We start from the raw sequence: 16,939 nt of genomic DNA, 5'->3' as shown, positions 1-16,939 counted from the left end.
AGAGCGAACAGTGACTGTCTCCTATCTGAAACACATACATTTTTTATACCACTCAGAAAAAGTTTTTTTTTTTTTTTTTATTAAAAAAGGTCTGCTGCTTCTACCAACGGTATTTATATATATATATATATATATATATATATATATATATATATATATATATATATATATATATATATATATATTTATATTATAGCCACAAACAGGAAGTTAATATCACCAACCATTCCCATTTTATTAAGGTGTATACATATAAATGGCCCACCCTATGTATATATAAATAATAATAATAATAATAATAATAATAATAATAATAAAACAACTGTAAATGCTGTATTTCTTGTGTCTGTATTTTGGGAGTTCAGTGAACACAAAAACTCACCTTTCCAGGTGTGAAAAATGATTTCATATCAGCAGGAAGATAATTTTTGGTGTTGCTGAAATTCTGTAACAAAAATAAATCAATCAAGAATACACATTAAATATAATGTTTTGCAGTGAGATATATGCTGCAGCAGAGAGCCCTTGAATTCAACAGGATTCTGCTGCACTATGCACACAGCGGAATTTCCACGGCAGATGTTTTCAGCACGGAAATTCTGATTTCCGTGTCCACAGAAAGAATAAAGACATTCATTCTTTCTCCAGACTCCGCACGCAATGTATAGTTGTCTATGAGATGGCACATTCCTGTAGAATGTCCGCACAGAGATTTTCCATGCAGACATTCTATAGTGTGAACATAGCATTAAGATCAAAACTTCTAACATGTCCAGTTACCAAGTGTAACACCAATTCATTAAGTTTTTTTCCAGAACGTACCTTGTCTGGCTGTGTGAAATAACGTGCCGGTAATACTGGATCTTTAGGAGATTCTAAACTATAAGTTGTACTCTTAGAAATGATTATGTTCATTGCCACATCACAAACTGTATATAGTTTCTGCAAAAGAAGAAAAAAAGACAAAAAAAACTTGTCACCAATTATGCGCAAAATATCTGTAAAATAGTCACTTCACATCTACACACCTCATTCATTTTTGGGTCATCTGGAGCTTGAGCATCCTTTGTCTGCTTTATGTTTTCCACCATTTTTCTTATGAAGGCATGGCTGTTGTTTTCATTTTTAGACATTAAGATCTCCAAAATAAACCATAGACACCTTTAAAAAAAATAAAATAAAAAAAGAAAGAAACATGGATACATTTAGGTGCCTAATAGTATTAAAATAAATAAAATAAAATACAGACTCATGGTCAGTTGGTGCAGTTTCTGACCATGAGTAGTGTCTAGTATTGAGCTGCACTAATATGAACTAGGCCTGGTTGCAATCCAGCACATAACCATAGACAGGTGTGTTACTGTTTCTGTCAGAAAACAGCCAAGTTTTCCCTTATACAATACATCCCTTTCAGTTTTTATGGAGGATCAGTGATCTACAACAACACGGCTGGAATCTGGCAGATTTGTCTTTGTGACAAGCAGACGTAACCTGGACGGACACCTTACTACTACTCTAACAATCTTCTCCAACTCTGAGAATTTGTTTTTCCCAGCAAGACAGTACTCCATGCCAGGTTCAATCAAGCTGTGGATGAAGGACCACTAGATCAAGACCCTGTCCTAACCAGCCCAATCTCAGGACCTAGACCCCATTATTACCTAGAATCTGACTAGGATAAAGATTGATGATCACAAGCCATCAGACAAAGTGGAGCTACATAGATTTTTGGGTCATGAGTGACAGACAAACCCAACAGCAATGTGAGAATGGTGGAGAGTAGGGATCGACCGATTATCGGTATGGCAATTACCTTGCCGATAAGCCGATAATGCCCGCCCCCCGCGACCCGCCGTGACCGCCCCCATGCACCGCGTCGCACCCCCCACCGTAGTGCTGGGCGGTATACCGTTATGAACCGGATACCTTTTTTTTTTCTCCCATGGTATGGATTTTTGCCCATACCGCTATTGCGGTCGGGCCCCTCCCCCACCCTCCGAGTCAATAAAAAAATTTTTTAACTTACCCGTAATGGGGGTGGTCCGGGCCATCCATCCTTCCTGTAGTGTCCGGCGGCATTCCGGATGGAGGGTGAACCGGTCCGGGCTGTCCTTCTCCGGGGGTCCTCTTCTCCACTCCGGGCAGGCTCCGGCCTAGTACGCTGCATAGATGCCACTATGCCGTGACGTCAGGTGCGTCGCTGCGCAGCGGCGTCTATGCAGCGCTAATAGGCCGGAGCCTGCCCGGAGTGGAGAAGAGAACCCCCGGAGAAGAAGGACAGCCCGGACCGGTTCACCCTCCACCCGAAATGCCGCCAGACACTACAGGAAGGATGGATGGCCCAGATCACCTTCCCCGGACGGTCCCTGCAGCAACTGGGAAGGTGAGTCAGGGGTCTGGGATGGACAGTAGGCCCTCCAGCTGTTGCAAAACTACAAATCCCAGCATGCCCGGACAGCCAACGGCTGTCCGGGCATGCTGGGAGTAGTAGTTTTGCAACAGCTGGAGGCACCCCTAGGCGCGGCGGGGGGAGCGGTGACGGTGATAGGTCTCAGGACCCCCGGACAGGCAGGGGGAGAGAAGCGGGTGGCCGCGGCGGCCTATGGCACGCAAAAGACACTGCAGTGCATTGATTTAAAGTGCCCACTTTAAATCAATGATCTGCAGCGGTGTCGCGGGGGGATAAATAGCCGATAACTTATACCGATATTCCGGTATAAGTTATCGGCTATCGGCCCTAACCTCCACCGATCGGTATCGGCCCTAAAAAAAACGATATCTGTCGATCCCTAATGGAGGGCATGCCAAGTCGCATGCCAAAGCTGCAATTAAAAAATCAGGTGTACTCCACCAATTAAAGAACTTTTCCCAAAATTAAAATATTAGTATTTTGTTTTTGATAAAATGTTTTCTTTGGCAAAATATGAATATATAAAAAAGGATTGTTTTCAGACCACAAATCTTTCAGTTATTTTGTAAGAGTAAATAAATAATGTACTATAACTAACTATTTGGGAGTAATGTCAGTTTGAGTAAAATGAACCATTTGGTTGCATACTACAAACACATACCTATGAATAGTAAAATATAAGACTTACTCTTTAATGTCTTTAAGTTGTTCTATATCTTGAATTTTCACATAATCTGGATCATGCGCAAGAAGATGAATTGTGTACGGAACAACATATTCAGGCAGGAGAGAAAGCAGCTTTTCTGTATGAAGAATGGAATTACTCTTAGTATATTTTACATCACCCTAAGTAGCATCTTATAAATACATTTGTGTGCAATGTAGCAAAATGTAAATCAGTACAGAGCAATCTAGCAATTCACCCAACCATTTTTTTTTTTGTGTATTTTTTTTTTTTTTTTTTAAACAACTTAAGCAGCATATTTAACCCCTTAAGGACCAGGCCCATTTTGGCTTCTAAAAATCCTAGGGCTAGGTTCAGACTACGGAATTTCCGTCTGCAATTCCGCTTTGAAATTGCAGGCAGAAATTCCGCTTGCTAAAATGTATAGTGTAGTGAATGGGTTTCCATTCACAAATTTACACTTTGGAATTTGTGAAGCGGAATTTGTGAACGGAAAATCCTCTTGGAAATTTCTGCCTGAAGAATGGCGTTGCTCTTTCTTCAGGCGGAAATACTCGCGGAACACATTGCAGTCTATTGGAGACTGCAGTGTCTGCACGGTCCTAGCACCGACTGATTCAGTCAGCGCTGGCCGCACTCTGAATCTCCGGGTGGAAATTTTCTGCCTGGAGATTCCGTAGTCTGAACCTAGCCTAACACTCTTATATTTCCATCCACAGACCCATGTGAGTGCTTTTTTTGCGTCACCAATTGTACTTTGTAATTACATCACTTATTTCACCACAAAATGTACGGTGCAACCAAACAAATATTATTTATGTGGGAAAATTGAAAAGAAAACCGCAATTTTGCTAATTTTGGTAGGTTTTGTTTTCACGCTGTACACTTTCCGGTAAAAATTACATGTTTTCTTTATTCTGTAGGTTAATACCATTAAAATGATACCCATGTTATGTGCTTTTCTTTAACTGAACCGCTTAAAAAAACCTCAAGCCATTTTAACAACATTTGTATGTTTGAAATTGCCCTATTTTGACCACCTATAACTTTCAAATTTTTCTGTATATGGGGCGGTATGAGGGCTAATTTTTTGCGCCATGATCTGTAGTTTTTATCAGTACCACTTTTTGCCTAGGTTTTACTTTTTATACACTTTTTAAACATTTTTCTGTAATAAAATGTGACACAAAAAGCACCAATTTAGGATTTTTTTTTAATTTTTAATTTATTTTTATTTTTACACGTTTACGCCCTTCACCGTACAGGATAATATATTTTAATAGTACACTTTTACGCATGCTGCAATACCAAATATGTGTATTAATTATTTTTTAAAAGCTTTTTTGAGAGTAAAATGGGAAAAACGGACGTTTTACCTTTTTATTGGGGGAGGGGTTTTCAAATTTTAAAAATTTTATTTTACATTTTTTTACGCTGCGGGCGATCAGATCATCTATTTTAAGTGCCGCACTGCAGCAGATCACGGCATCTGAGGGGTTAATGGCGGACATCCGCACGATCGCGGATGTCCATCATTACAGGCGGGTCCCTGGCTGCTGATAGCAGCCGGGACCTGCCGCGCATGACACGAGCACCATTCCGATGTTCATGGTCATGGCGGAGCGTAAATGTACTTTGTGGTGCGTTAAGTACCACGGAACAATGACATACATTTACGTCCATTGTCGTTAAGGGATTAAAAAGGAGATTTTTGTTTACTTACCGTAAAATCTCTTTCTCGAAGGATCCATTGGGAGACACAGACCGTGGGTGTATGCTGCCGTCTCTAGGAGGTGTGACACTATGGTAATAAAAAAATTTGGCTCCTCCCAGCAGGATATACCCGCCTTCAGGGTCTGAGCTAGTCAGTTTAAGTTCCAGAGCAATAGGAGGAGACCAATAGGTCAAAGAAAAACCCCAAACTGTCCGAGAACCAGAAGAAAAAACATAACTGAACACATCCTCGGACAGAGAACCAAAAGGAAAATCCCAAAAAGGGCGGGAGCTGTGTCCCCCAATGGATCCTTCGAGAAAGATTTTACGGTAAACAAAAATGTCCTTTTCTCTATCGGCTCCATTGAGGGACACAGACCGTGGGACATACCAAAGCCGTCCCTTGGGTAGGCAGATAAGTAATCAGGCAGACGGCCGATCCACTGCCGCCTGCAACACTTTACCCAGACTAGCATCAGCCGATGCGAAAGCATGAACTCGGTAAAACCTCTAGAAAGTGTGCAAAGACGACCAGGTAGCCGCCTTACAAATCTGCGAGGCTCTATTCTGGAGAGCCCAGGATGCCCCAACAGAATGTGTGGAATGAGCCACAACCAGGAAAGGAGGAATCTTCCCCTTACAGCGATAGGCTTCCGAAATGGCGGACCGAATCCACCGAGAAATGGTGGCCTTGGAAGCAGGTTGTCCCTTGCAACGACCTACCATAAGGACGAAAAAGGAATCACACTGACGAAACGAAGAAGTGATTGAGAGATCAAACCGAACAGGCGAACTACATCCAGCTTGCGTAGTAAGCGCTCCTTAGGATGAGAAGGAGCCGGACAAAAGGACAATTTCCTCATTGAGATGAAAGGCCGAGACCACCTTAGGCAAAAAGGAAGGATCTGGCCGAAAAACGATCTTGTCCTGGTGGATCACCAGAAACGGAGAACGGAAGGAAACAACTGCCAGTTTACACACCCTCCGGATGGAGGGGATAGCAACAAGAAATGCCACTTTCCAAGAAAGGAGGCAGAGAGACACCTCTCTAAGGGGCTCAAAGGGTGCACTCTGGAGGGCACTCAGAACCAAATTCAAGTCCCAAGGGGGAGAAGGTGACCGATAAGGAGGAACAGTGTTCGCCACTCCTTGCAGGAAGGTCCGGACATGAGAATTAGAAACCATGGGCCGAAACCTGACCTTTAAGGGAACTGAGAGACAACCCCAGTTCCAACCCAGACTGTAAAAAGGAGAGACGACCTGGAACCGAGAAGGTTACCGAGGAGAAGTCCTGAGCTTCACACCAACGAAAATAAGACCGCCAAGTACGGTGGTAAATTCTTGCGGAGGAGGGCTTACGAGCACTGAGCATGGTGTGAATGACTTGGGAAGAGAACCCGCGGGCCCTCAAAACCGCCGTCTCAACCGCCACGCCGTCAAATGCAGCGACTGTAAATTGGGGTGGCAAAGAGGACCCTGAGAGAGCAGGTCCGGACGGAGTGGAAGGCGCAGTGGAGCGTCGTCCAGGAGCCTGACTACGTCGGCGTACCACGACCTTCGGGGCCAATCTGGAGCTACCAGAATGGCAGGAACTTCCTCTGCTTTGAGCTTCCTCAGCACCCTGGGAAGGAGGGGAAGGGGAGGGAACAGATAGGGTAGGGCAAACCCCGCCCAAGGAATCACTAGGGCGTCCACAGCCAGAGCCTGAGGGTCCCGGGACTTGGACACAAAAGGAAGGATGAGAGACAGAGAGAGAGACAGAGACAGAGAGAGAGACAGAGACAGAGAGAGAGACAGAGACAGAGAGAGAGACAGAGACAGAGAGAGAGACAGAGACAGAGAGAGAGACAGAGACAGAGAGAGAGACAGAGACAGAGAGAGAGACAGAGAGAGAGACAGAGACAGAGAGAGAGAGACAGAGAGAGAGAGACAGAGAGAGACAGAGAGACCTTGTCCCATCGTGCAAGAATCGCCAGCTGAAGGAGGACGGTAATGAAACTGGGCAAAGGGTAAGGCCTCCATGGCTGCCACCATCCGACCTAGGACTTCCATGCAAGTACGGATGGAGACCGGGGATGGTGTCCAGAGGGAGCAGACTCCTGACAAGAGGGCCAGACGTTTGTCCGGCAGGAGGTGAATCAGAGCCGAGGCAGAGTCGAACTGAATCCCCAAGAAGACCAGAGACTGGGTGGGGGAGAGAACCGACTTGGCTCTGTTGACCATCCACCCAAAGCGACATAAGGTCTGAAGAGTGAGGCTCACATTCTCCAGAGCCTGGGCTCTGGTGGGGGCTTTGATGAGGAGGTCGTCTAAGTAGGGTATCACTGAGACCCCTCTTGAATGTAACAGAGCTACCACAGGTGCCAGAATCTTGGTAAAGACTCGTGGCGCTGTGGCCAGACTGAAGGGGAGAGCCACAAATTGATAAGGACCTTCCGGAACCGCAAAGCCGAGGTACCGCTGGTGTCCGGGAAAAATTGAAACGTGAAGGTAGGCATCCTTGATGTCCACCAAGGAAAGAAACTCCCCTTGATCCATAGATGCCACCACCGAACGGAGAGATTCCATTCGGAAATGGCGGATCAGAAGATGTTGGTTGAGACGTTTGAGATCCAGGATTGGCCGCACAGAACAGTTTTTTCTTGGGGACCAAGAAAAGATTGGAATAAAAACCCCGAAAGCATTCCCTTGAAGGAACTGGGACAGTGACACCCTGGATGAGAAGGGACTGAAGAGCCTTCCGAAATTCCCTCGCAAGCGAGGGAGAACGGGGTGCATGGGACTGGAAAAAAATTCTATACGGTATCCGTTGGATACCACGTCCCTGACCCAGGATTCCTGAATGTGCGTGGTCCAAACGTCTCGAAAAAGCAAGAGGTGATCTCCCACCCGAGAAAAAGCTGCGGGTGGGGGCTTCCCTTCATGCAGAAATGGGTTTGCGGTTGCCCGATTTGGTCGCAAATCGGTCTGGACGGTTGGTGTCCGACTTCCACGAGGGACGTGCCTTGAAAAAGGGGACCTTCTTGTCCTGTGGAGGTGCCTGGCTGGACCCTTTAGAAGGGCCAGACGTCCGAAGGGCCGAAAGGAAGACGACTTCCTGCGGAAGGAAGTGCTAGACTTGTTTTGAGGTAATAAAGAGCTCTTGCCCCCTGTCGCCTCAGTGATAATCTCATCCAGGCGCTTACCAAAAAGTCAAGAACCAGTAAAAGGAATCTCGGTGAGAGACTTCTTAAATGCAGCGTCCGCGTTCCAAGTTTTAAGCCAAATGGAATGACGGAGCGCCACTAGATTACGGGTGGCAAAGGCAGCGCAGTGAGCTGAGTGCAAGGAAGCAGAACACAGGAAATCTCCACCTTTGGAACATTGGAGAGCCAGAGCAGACAGTTCTTCTGGGGGAGAACCTAAAAGAATGCCCTGACGGAGTTGGGAATGCCAAACCGAGAGGGCCTTAGACACCCAGGTGGAGGCGAAGGCAGGAAGCATGGAAGAACCTGCTGCTTCAAAGGCATACTTCGCTAACAACTCAACCTTCTTGTCTGCAGGATCCTTGAAGGCAGCTGCATCCGCCAGCGGCAAAGTAGTAGCTTTAGAGAGGCGGGAAACCAGAGGATCCAATGACGGAGAGGAAGTCACTTTGGAGACAAGGTCCTTGGCGAAAGGATATCGCACTTGGACTTTCTTGAGTCCCTGAAACTTCTTCTCAGAGTGCTTCTAGGCAGATTCTAGAATGGCCTCAAATTCAGCGTGAGAGCTGAACACCTTGGGTGCCGGTCGGGCACGATGAAAGGATACTTCTGGAGCTGCGTCCGAAGTTCCTGGGTCCTCTAGCTTAAAGGTGTCTCTAACGGCCATAACCAATGAGTTCACCGTATCCACTGAGTCCGAACGGTCCTCCGAATCGGATGCCGAATCGGAACCCTCGGCCGCTAGCTCTCCAGGAGAGTGCGAACGAGTGGAGGCGGCCCTGGAAGAGGGAGACTCCGACCTGGTACGTGGCTCAGGAGAGTCAGAGCGGCGACCATTGGAACGTCCTCTGGAAGAGTGATGCATGTGGCCTGAAGAAGTGGTCGGGCGAGACCTGCGAGAGGAACGCCCGTGTCTAGCAGAAGACTCAGGGGACGAGTCAGGGGAGACACCCCTATTACGCTTATGCGAAGCGTAGGGAGAAGGGGAACGGGACCTTCTAGAGGGCCGGTGAAGGGTAGACCTCTCCAAGGCAGTCACCACAGAAAGGGAGACCTGTGCCAAGTCGGATATAGACTGGGAGAGGGAGGAAACCCAGGCTGGATTGGCGGCCGAACCCACCGGTTCTGAGGGGGCACCTGGGTTAAAAATAGCAGGGGGGTCTGGGGGAGCAGGCAGAACAAGTGGGTTCAGCAGAACCTGGCATTTTTGCAGAGCAGTTTTTACAAGCGTAATGGGTAACTAATACTCCCGATATCCCGATGCTTAGAGGGAGGAACAGTTCTGGGCACGGACATGACAAAAAAAATCAACAGTCTCACCCAAGTCTGTGTCCCAAGGCAGCTGCTGTGAGGAGAACTCCGCACCGTGCTGAGGGAAGAAAGAAGAGATGCCGGCCAATAGAAGGAAGAGGCCGGGTCAGGGCAAGGAGCTCTGTGATTGGCCCCAGCGTGCGCACCGCGCTGATTGGTGGCCATTTCACGCTACAGAGGCGCTTATGCGGCCAGGTGGGCGGAGCTAACGTCCGCCGGGCTGCCGAAGGATACCGCGGGACTCACTCTAATGGCGCCCGCTCCGAACCCAGAGCGCACACGCCGTCTACAGTGAGTTCTGTGCGCCCAGGGACGGAGCGGGCGAAGTGCCGTCGGCAGCCGCGGCTGCCGAAAGTGAAAGTAAAAAGTGCACCCGCACGCATGGAGAAGCCTGTGGCGCGTGTACTATAAAACACACACACTTAAGTAATAAAGTGCCCCCTTACTACACACACACTTAATAAAGTGCCTTACTGTGCTTGTACTGTAGGCACTGCTCCCCAATAATAAAAAAAACAATCTCCCTGCAGGGAAATAAGATAACTCAGGCCAGCCCCAGCTTCTGCAGGATAGGGCCAAAAACAGAGGGTCTCCAGTTGGTTCAAGACCTAGGGAGAAAAGATACTCACCTCATGCTGAAGAACTTACCTAAAGAAGTCTTCAGACTGTAGTCTTCAGTCAGCCTTTTAACCTGCGGCAAGCCAAGCTCATAGCGAGGCGAACAGGGAGGTAGGGGGACCCGGACCCATGAGGTACAACCCCAAGAGCTGACCGTTGGTGTCAGCTGACCAAGATGCCTGCCACCTCTCGCAATGGGGAAACTATGAGCATTGCGTTCCTGAGTCCCCACCTGAAAACCGAAATGAAAAGGAATAAAGAACTAACACATTCCCTAAACCTAAGAAAATAAAAATATGAGACTTGGTCTGGAGAAAACCAGACCATGTCCACCTCCTTAAGACACTAAACAAAAACTGAATTGCTCAGTGGCCTGGAGGCAAGTATAACCTGCTGGGAGGAGCCGACTTTTTGGTTACCATAGTGTCAACCTCCTAGAGACAGCAGCATATACCCAGAGTCTGTGTCCCCCCAATGGAGCCGATAGAGAAATATAATTTATTCTTGTTCTTTGTCTGTGCTGTTTATATCTATGACATCTGTGTGGCCATCATTGTTTACATGGCTTTAATGGCAAACTAGCCATTTACTTGAATTACTCAGATCTTGATTCTACCCACAGACAAGAGTGGAACTGATCTCATACAACCCCTTTAGAGTCATTTACATCATATTAAAATATGTTAAGGTGATATTATTGCAAGCCAACAAATTAGCATGGGTATCGATCCCGTCTACACTGTTCAGAATTGTGAATTTAACAGATTCAACTTACCGCTTACTGCAGCATGCTGTTTCAGGTACTCTCTCCTAACATTAATATTTTTCACCAGACACTGCCTGGCATGTGCTCTTCTCTCTTTTACAGGATCTTTTGCACACAGGGCACAAATTGCCATATATTCAAGTGGAAGACGTAATCTAGCCAAGCCTTTGTGTAGCTTTTGTGCAAAGAGCTGTCTGACTTGATAACACTCATCCTATGAGGAAGAGGACAAAAGACAATGATGAAGATGACCTAAATAAACCAGAAAGCCATTACATAACCTATAAGGCCTCCTTTATAAATATCAGGCTTCTGGGAACATGCAACGAAGGGAAACTGATGGTAGAACTGATCCCATTCATTTGAATGGGACAGTTCACAATCATCTGGCGTCTGAGTTTGAACACCAGAGTTCAGCGTTCAGAATAAATGGACGCCGGATGCTACACAACTGATGCATGTTGTCATCAGTTGTGGCCTGAGTTGCATCGACATTTAGGCTGTAATTTCATATGCCGGGCACAGGACATATGTAATCCTAGCCTTATGTACTATTAAGGCGTGCATACACAAGATCACAACATGATTCAAGGGGGAAGTGTTACATTATTTTACCCTGCAAAACAAGACATGTCACAGGAGCCGTTTATAGCAATAATATCCAATCACACAAGTGTCCTGGAGCTGTGGACAAGCCACTAAAGATTCCTTTTAATAATAACTTCCTGAAACCTCCCAATGCATGCAACATGACTGATCTGGTGCAGGATTTTAATAGCGCACACAATAAAGTAAGCAATGCCAGACTAGTCACTCTAAATGAAAGGGGACAAGTTGAGGACAATTATAGAAGGGAAGCCATTGCACTTCAGGGCATTGGCCACATCTCCAGGACAGAACAATTGTCTAGAACTATTCAATCTGCGATGCTTGGAACCTTAGGTAGAGAGAACTTACTTTACGTGAGCAATCCAGCAATGTCTATATAACTGTCACCAGTTGATTTAAAAAAAAATTTTTCCCCCATTTACCCCTTTTAGAACTTCAGATCTAAGCAGGTAAATAGACAGTGTTTTATTGGTTGTCATTGGGAAATACATCTGACAGTTTTTACCGATCCATGCTGAGTGATTCATATTCTGTCTATTACTGGCTAAGTCACTGCACTGAATAGGGCGTAAACTCTGCAGGTCTGGTGAGAAGACGACATCCCTTTTTATTGTGCATTCACACATACAAGATCCTGCGCAGATTTGATGCGCAGGATTTGTAACTGCCGATTAGAAGCTGTGCTCAGTCATTTAGGCTGCTTTCACACTACAAAATTCATCCGTTTTCAAAGATCCGTTTGATGTTCCGTTATGAAAACCCTGAAAGTCGGCCATTAAAAGTTTGTTAGAAAATCCCATACGTCCGTTAGAAAATCCCATTATAGTCTATGGGATTTTTACATTATCCGTTTTAATCAGTTATAAATAACGGACGTTATTTTGTGACGGGAGAATGAACGGAAGAAATAGTGCATGCACTATTTCTTCCGTCACTATCTTCCGTCACAAAATAACGTCTGTTATTTATAACGGACTATAACGGATTAAAACGGATAATGTAAAAATCCCAGACTATAAAGGGATTTTCTAACGGACGTATGGGATTTTCTAACGAACGTTTAATGGCCGATTTTCAGGGTTTTCATAACAGAACATCAAACGGATCTTTGAAAACGGATGAATTTTAGTGTGAAAGCAGCCTTAGTTTACATTGAAATCTGCAGCAGAAAATCCTGTGCATCAATTCTGCTTAAGTGTAAATGTACCCTAAGGGTTTATTCACACATACAGGATTTGAAGCTGCAGATTCTATGCTGTCAAGTTCAATGTAAAAATAAATGGCTGAACAGTTTCAAATCTGCAGCATTAAATCCTGCACAACAAATATGTGATACTGTACATGTAAATAAACCCTGTCTTCGTATAAAAAGATGCAATTCCTATAAATACTTACATTGACTACGAGCGCACACAGCTGATACTGTTCTAGGGTGATGATTTCATGGTAACATGGCTCCTGTGCTAGCTTCACAATTGCACAACCAGCTGCTAGCCGCAGCCGTGACATGTCTGGTTTACTAAATGGAATAAAATATAAATATAATTAGCAAAAAGTATAAAAAGGCAAGAAAGGGAAAACTTATTCTAAAAGGATATTCACATTAGGTGGTAATTTATAGGGGAAACTTGAATAATGTGACTATCGTGCAAAAGTTCATTTATTTCAGTAATGCAACTTAAAAGGTGAAACTAATATAGGAGACTCATTACATGCAAAGCAAGATAGTTCAAGCCGTGATTTGTCATAATTGTGAGGATTGTGGCTTACAGCTCATGAAAACCCCAAATCCCCAATATTATATGATTTGGGGAGCCATGTAATCTGCTGGTGTTGGTCCACTGTGCTTCATTAAAGGGGTACCCTAAAACATCTTATCTCCTATTCAAAGGATAGGGGATAAGATGTCTGATCGGGGGGTCCCACCGGGGGACCATCGCAATCTCTCATGCAGCACCCACCTGTCTCTGCTGCACGAAGCGATGATCATTCCGTGTCCTAAGACTAACGACAAGAGGGACGGAGTATCGTCACGACTCTGCCCCCTTGGGATTTCACACCCAGCCCCCCCTCAATACAGGTCTATGAGAGGGGGCGTGACAGCAATTGCTTCGTGTAGCTGAGATTGGTGGGTGGTGCACGAGAGATTGCGGTGGTCCCCAGTGGCAGGACCTCCACGATCAGACATCTTATTCTCTATCCTTTGGATAGGGTATAAGATGTCTTAGGGCCGGAGTATCCCTTTAAATCCAGGGTCAACGCATCGGTCTAACAGGAGATGTTGGAGCCCTTCATGCTTCCTTCCGGAGACAAGTTGCATTACTGCAATTAATTAAAGGAGAACTCTGGAATATGAAAATTGTCCCCCATACTGCCGGCAGTAAAAAAATAAAAGATGTACATACCTTCCTCCGCTCCCCCGGGGCCTCCAGTAACCGGCTCCGGTTTCCGCCACGATCCTCTTCCTGGTTGCCGTGGTCGGAGAGTCTTACTGCGCTCAGCCAATCACCGGCAGCAGTGAAGTCCTGGCTCGGCCGGCAATAGGCTGAGCGGCAGTGTGACGTTTTCGGCCCCGGCAGCAGGTGCCAGTGTAGTGAAGAATTTTGTGTCCTGAAGCGTTCTCACACTGCTGCTCAGCCTATCACTGGCCGAGTCTGACTTCGCTGTGGCTGGTGATTGGCTGAGCGCAGTATGATTCTCCAACCACCGGAAACCAGGAAGTGGATCGTGGCGGAGACCGGAGACGTTACCGGAGGCCCTGGGGGAGCGGAGGAAGGTATGTACATCTTTATTTTTTTTACTGCCGGCAGTATGGGGGACAATTTTTATATTCCGGAGTTCTCCTTTAACTTTTGCACAATATTCTAATTTTTGTTTTGAGTTTCACCTGTATGTAAACCAGAATTTTATAGGCCAGTCTTCAAAGGGTAATTAACACCAGGCAAGTGCACTGCAGAACAGCAAAAATTCTCAAATTTTTCAGACAAGCCTGGTGTTTGCGAGAAAATGTACAACTTTTTGCTGCATTGCACCAGATACATGTGACTTAACCAGTCTTATTTTAAATATGTTACAAAACTAAGATGGCATGAAGGTTTTCTCAATTTGCCTTGTAGACTAATCTGATTTCTAAGCACTAACATTTACCTCAGCTTTCCATGTTCTGTTAAATCTCCATCAGCATGTAAAATGGCTGTTAGAAGCCGTAATGTAGATGTTCCAGATTTACTATGGTTATTTTTCATCCCAATTAGCCAACGCACCATCATCTTAATTGCCTGAATCTGCATAACAAAGATGGGGGGAAGGGTAGACTTGTTACTAAATAAATGGTGTATTTAATATATTTCAGCCTCAGTCAAAGCTCATTTGGGGGGGGGGGGTTTGTTTCCACGCTGTACACTTCACGGTAAAAATGACATGTTTTCTTTATACTCTGGGTCAATACGATTAAAATAATACCCATGTCATATGCTTTTCTATAATTGTACCGCTAAAAAAAAAAATCTCAAGCCATTTTAACAACATTAATATGTTTGAAATTGTCCTATTTTGACCAGCTATAATTTTCAAATTTTTCTGTACATGGGGCGGTATGAGGGGTCATTCTTTGCACCATGATCTGTAGTTTTTATCATTAACACTTTTTGCCTAGGTTTTACTTTTTATAAATTTTTTATAAAAACATTTTTTGGAATAAAATGTGACAAAAAAGCAGCAATTTGGGCCTTTTTTTCTTTCTTTTTTTAATTTTTTTTTAACATGTTTACGCCGTTCACCGTACAGGATAATATATTTTAATAGTTCAGACTTTTACGCACGCGGCAATACCAAATGTGTATTAATTATTTTTTTTATGCTTTTTTGAGGGTAAAATGGGAAAAACAGACGTTTTACCTTTTTATTGGGGAGGGGTTTTCAAAAATGTAAAACTTTTTTATTTTACATTTTTTTACGCTGCGGGCGATCCGATCATTCATTTAAAGTACCGCACTGCAGCAGATCACATTTCTATTATAGTACTGCTTTTAAAAACTTTTACAAAATCAGTATGTTTAAAATTGGCCTATTTTGACCACCTCTAACTTTCTTATTTTTCCTGTATTCAGAGATGTGCGAGTGACTTTTTGATAGCTTTTTATAAATTGATGAGACAAACAAGCTGAAATTTTTGACTTTTTTTTTTACGTTTATGGCGTTTGTCGTAGGGGATCATTAACATTCTATTTTTATAGTTCGGACATTTCTGTACGCAATGATACCAAATAAGGAGATTTTTATGCTTACTGTAAAATCTCTTTCTCGAAGGATCCATTGGGGGACACAGACCATGGGTATATGCTTCTGTCTCTAGGAGGCTTGACACTATGGCAAGAAGAAAAGTCTGCTCCTCCCAGCAGGGTATACCCGCCCACAGGCACCTGAGGTAATCAGTTTTAGTCCCATAGCAATAGGAGAAGACCGATCGGTCAAGAGAAAAACCACAAACTGTCCAAGCAACCAGAAGAAAAACGTAACTGAACACACCCTCGGACAGATAACTGAAATAGGAACACCAGAAAAAAGGGAGGGAGCTGTGTCCCCCAATGGATCCTTCGAGAAAGATTTTACGGTAAGCATGAAAATCTCTCTATCAGCTACATTGGGGGACACAGACCATGGGACGTACCAAAGCCGTCCCTTGGGTGGGTAAGGAAATCAGTCAGGTGAACGGCTGGACCACCGCCGCCTGCAACGCCTTACGGCCCAGAGGAGCATCAGCTGATGCAAAGGTATGAATCTGGTAGGACCTTGTGAAATTGTGCAAAAACGACCACGTGGACGCTTTACAGAACTGCAAGGCCGAAGCCACATAGCGGAGTGCCCAGGATGCCCCGAAAAACGGGTGGAATGAGCCAAAACCCTGAAGGGTGAGATCTTCCCCTTGCAGCGGTAAGCTTCCGAAATAGCAGACCGGATCCACAAAAAAATGGTGGCTGTAGAAGCAGGTTGTCCTGTATGATGACCTTACGGGAAAAACAAAAAAGGGAGTCACACTGCCGAAAGGAAAGAGTGACTGAGAGACAAGTCCGAACAAACCTCACCACAACCAAGTGGTGGAGCAAACGCTCCCAGGGATGAGAAGGGGCCGGACAAAAGGACAGTAGAACAATGTCCTCCTTGAGATGAAAAAAACCAAAACCATCTCAGGTAAGAAGGACGGACCTGGACGGAAAACAACTTTTCCTGGTATACAACCAGGAAGGGAGAACGGTAGGAGAGAGCTGCCAGCTCTGACCCCTCCTAACAGAAGTAAGAGCAATAAGGAACACCACCTTCCGGGGAAGGAGGCAAAGAGAAATGTCCCTGAGAGGTTCAAAAGGGGCACTTCGCAGGGCACCTAAGACCAAGTGTATGTCCCAAGGGAAAGAAGGGGACCGATGGGGAGGGGCAGCTTGTGCCACTCCCTGAACCAGGTGCGGACATGATAATTGAACGCCAGAAGACGTTGAAAAAAAATGGAAAGGGCCAAACCTTTGACCCTTAAGGGAGCTGAAAGCCAACCCTTGGGCCAGCCCCGACTGGAAAGGAGTCGGGGAAGGAAGACCACGATCGGAGAAAGGCTGAGTTTCACACCAACAAAAATAAGACCGCCAGGTATG

General features: G+C 45.2%; 1 protein-coding gene across 4 annotated transcripts in view; it reads right to left on the bottom strand.

Annotated features, from left to right (window-relative positions):
- PDS5B (PDS5 cohesin associated factor B) overlaps positions 1-16,939 on the bottom strand; it is a 136,864-nt gene that overhangs the window by 10,711 nt on the left and 109,214 nt on the right. For all 4 annotated transcript variants that reach the window (XM_056561895.1, XM_056561894.1, XM_056561893.1 and 1 more), the window contains exons 23-29: positions 14,445-14,581; positions 12,693-12,816; positions 10,698-10,902; positions 3,099-3,213; positions 1,029-1,161; positions 823-942; positions 383-445 (exon numbers count right to left, since the gene is read on the bottom strand). In XM_056561895.1, coding sequence (XP_056417870.1) covers positions 383-445; positions 823-942; positions 1,029-1,161; positions 3,099-3,213; positions 10,698-10,902; positions 12,693-12,816; positions 14,445-14,581 — 897 coding nt within the window. The remainder of the gene's footprint in view (positions 1-382; positions 446-822; positions 943-1,028; positions 1,162-3,098; positions 3,214-10,697; positions 10,903-12,692; positions 12,817-14,444; positions 14,582-16,939) is intronic.

Source organism: Hyla sarda, chromosome 2, assembly GCF_029499605.1.
Source record: "Hyla sarda isolate aHylSar1 chromosome 2, aHylSar1.hap1, whole genome shotgun sequence".
In the NCBI taxonomy this organism is placed as follows: domain Eukaryota; kingdom Metazoa; phylum Chordata; class Amphibia; order Anura; family Hylidae; genus Hyla; species Hyla sarda.
The sequence above is the reverse complement of the archived record's forward strand: the minus strand, read 5'-3'. Positions and strand labels throughout refer to the sequence as shown.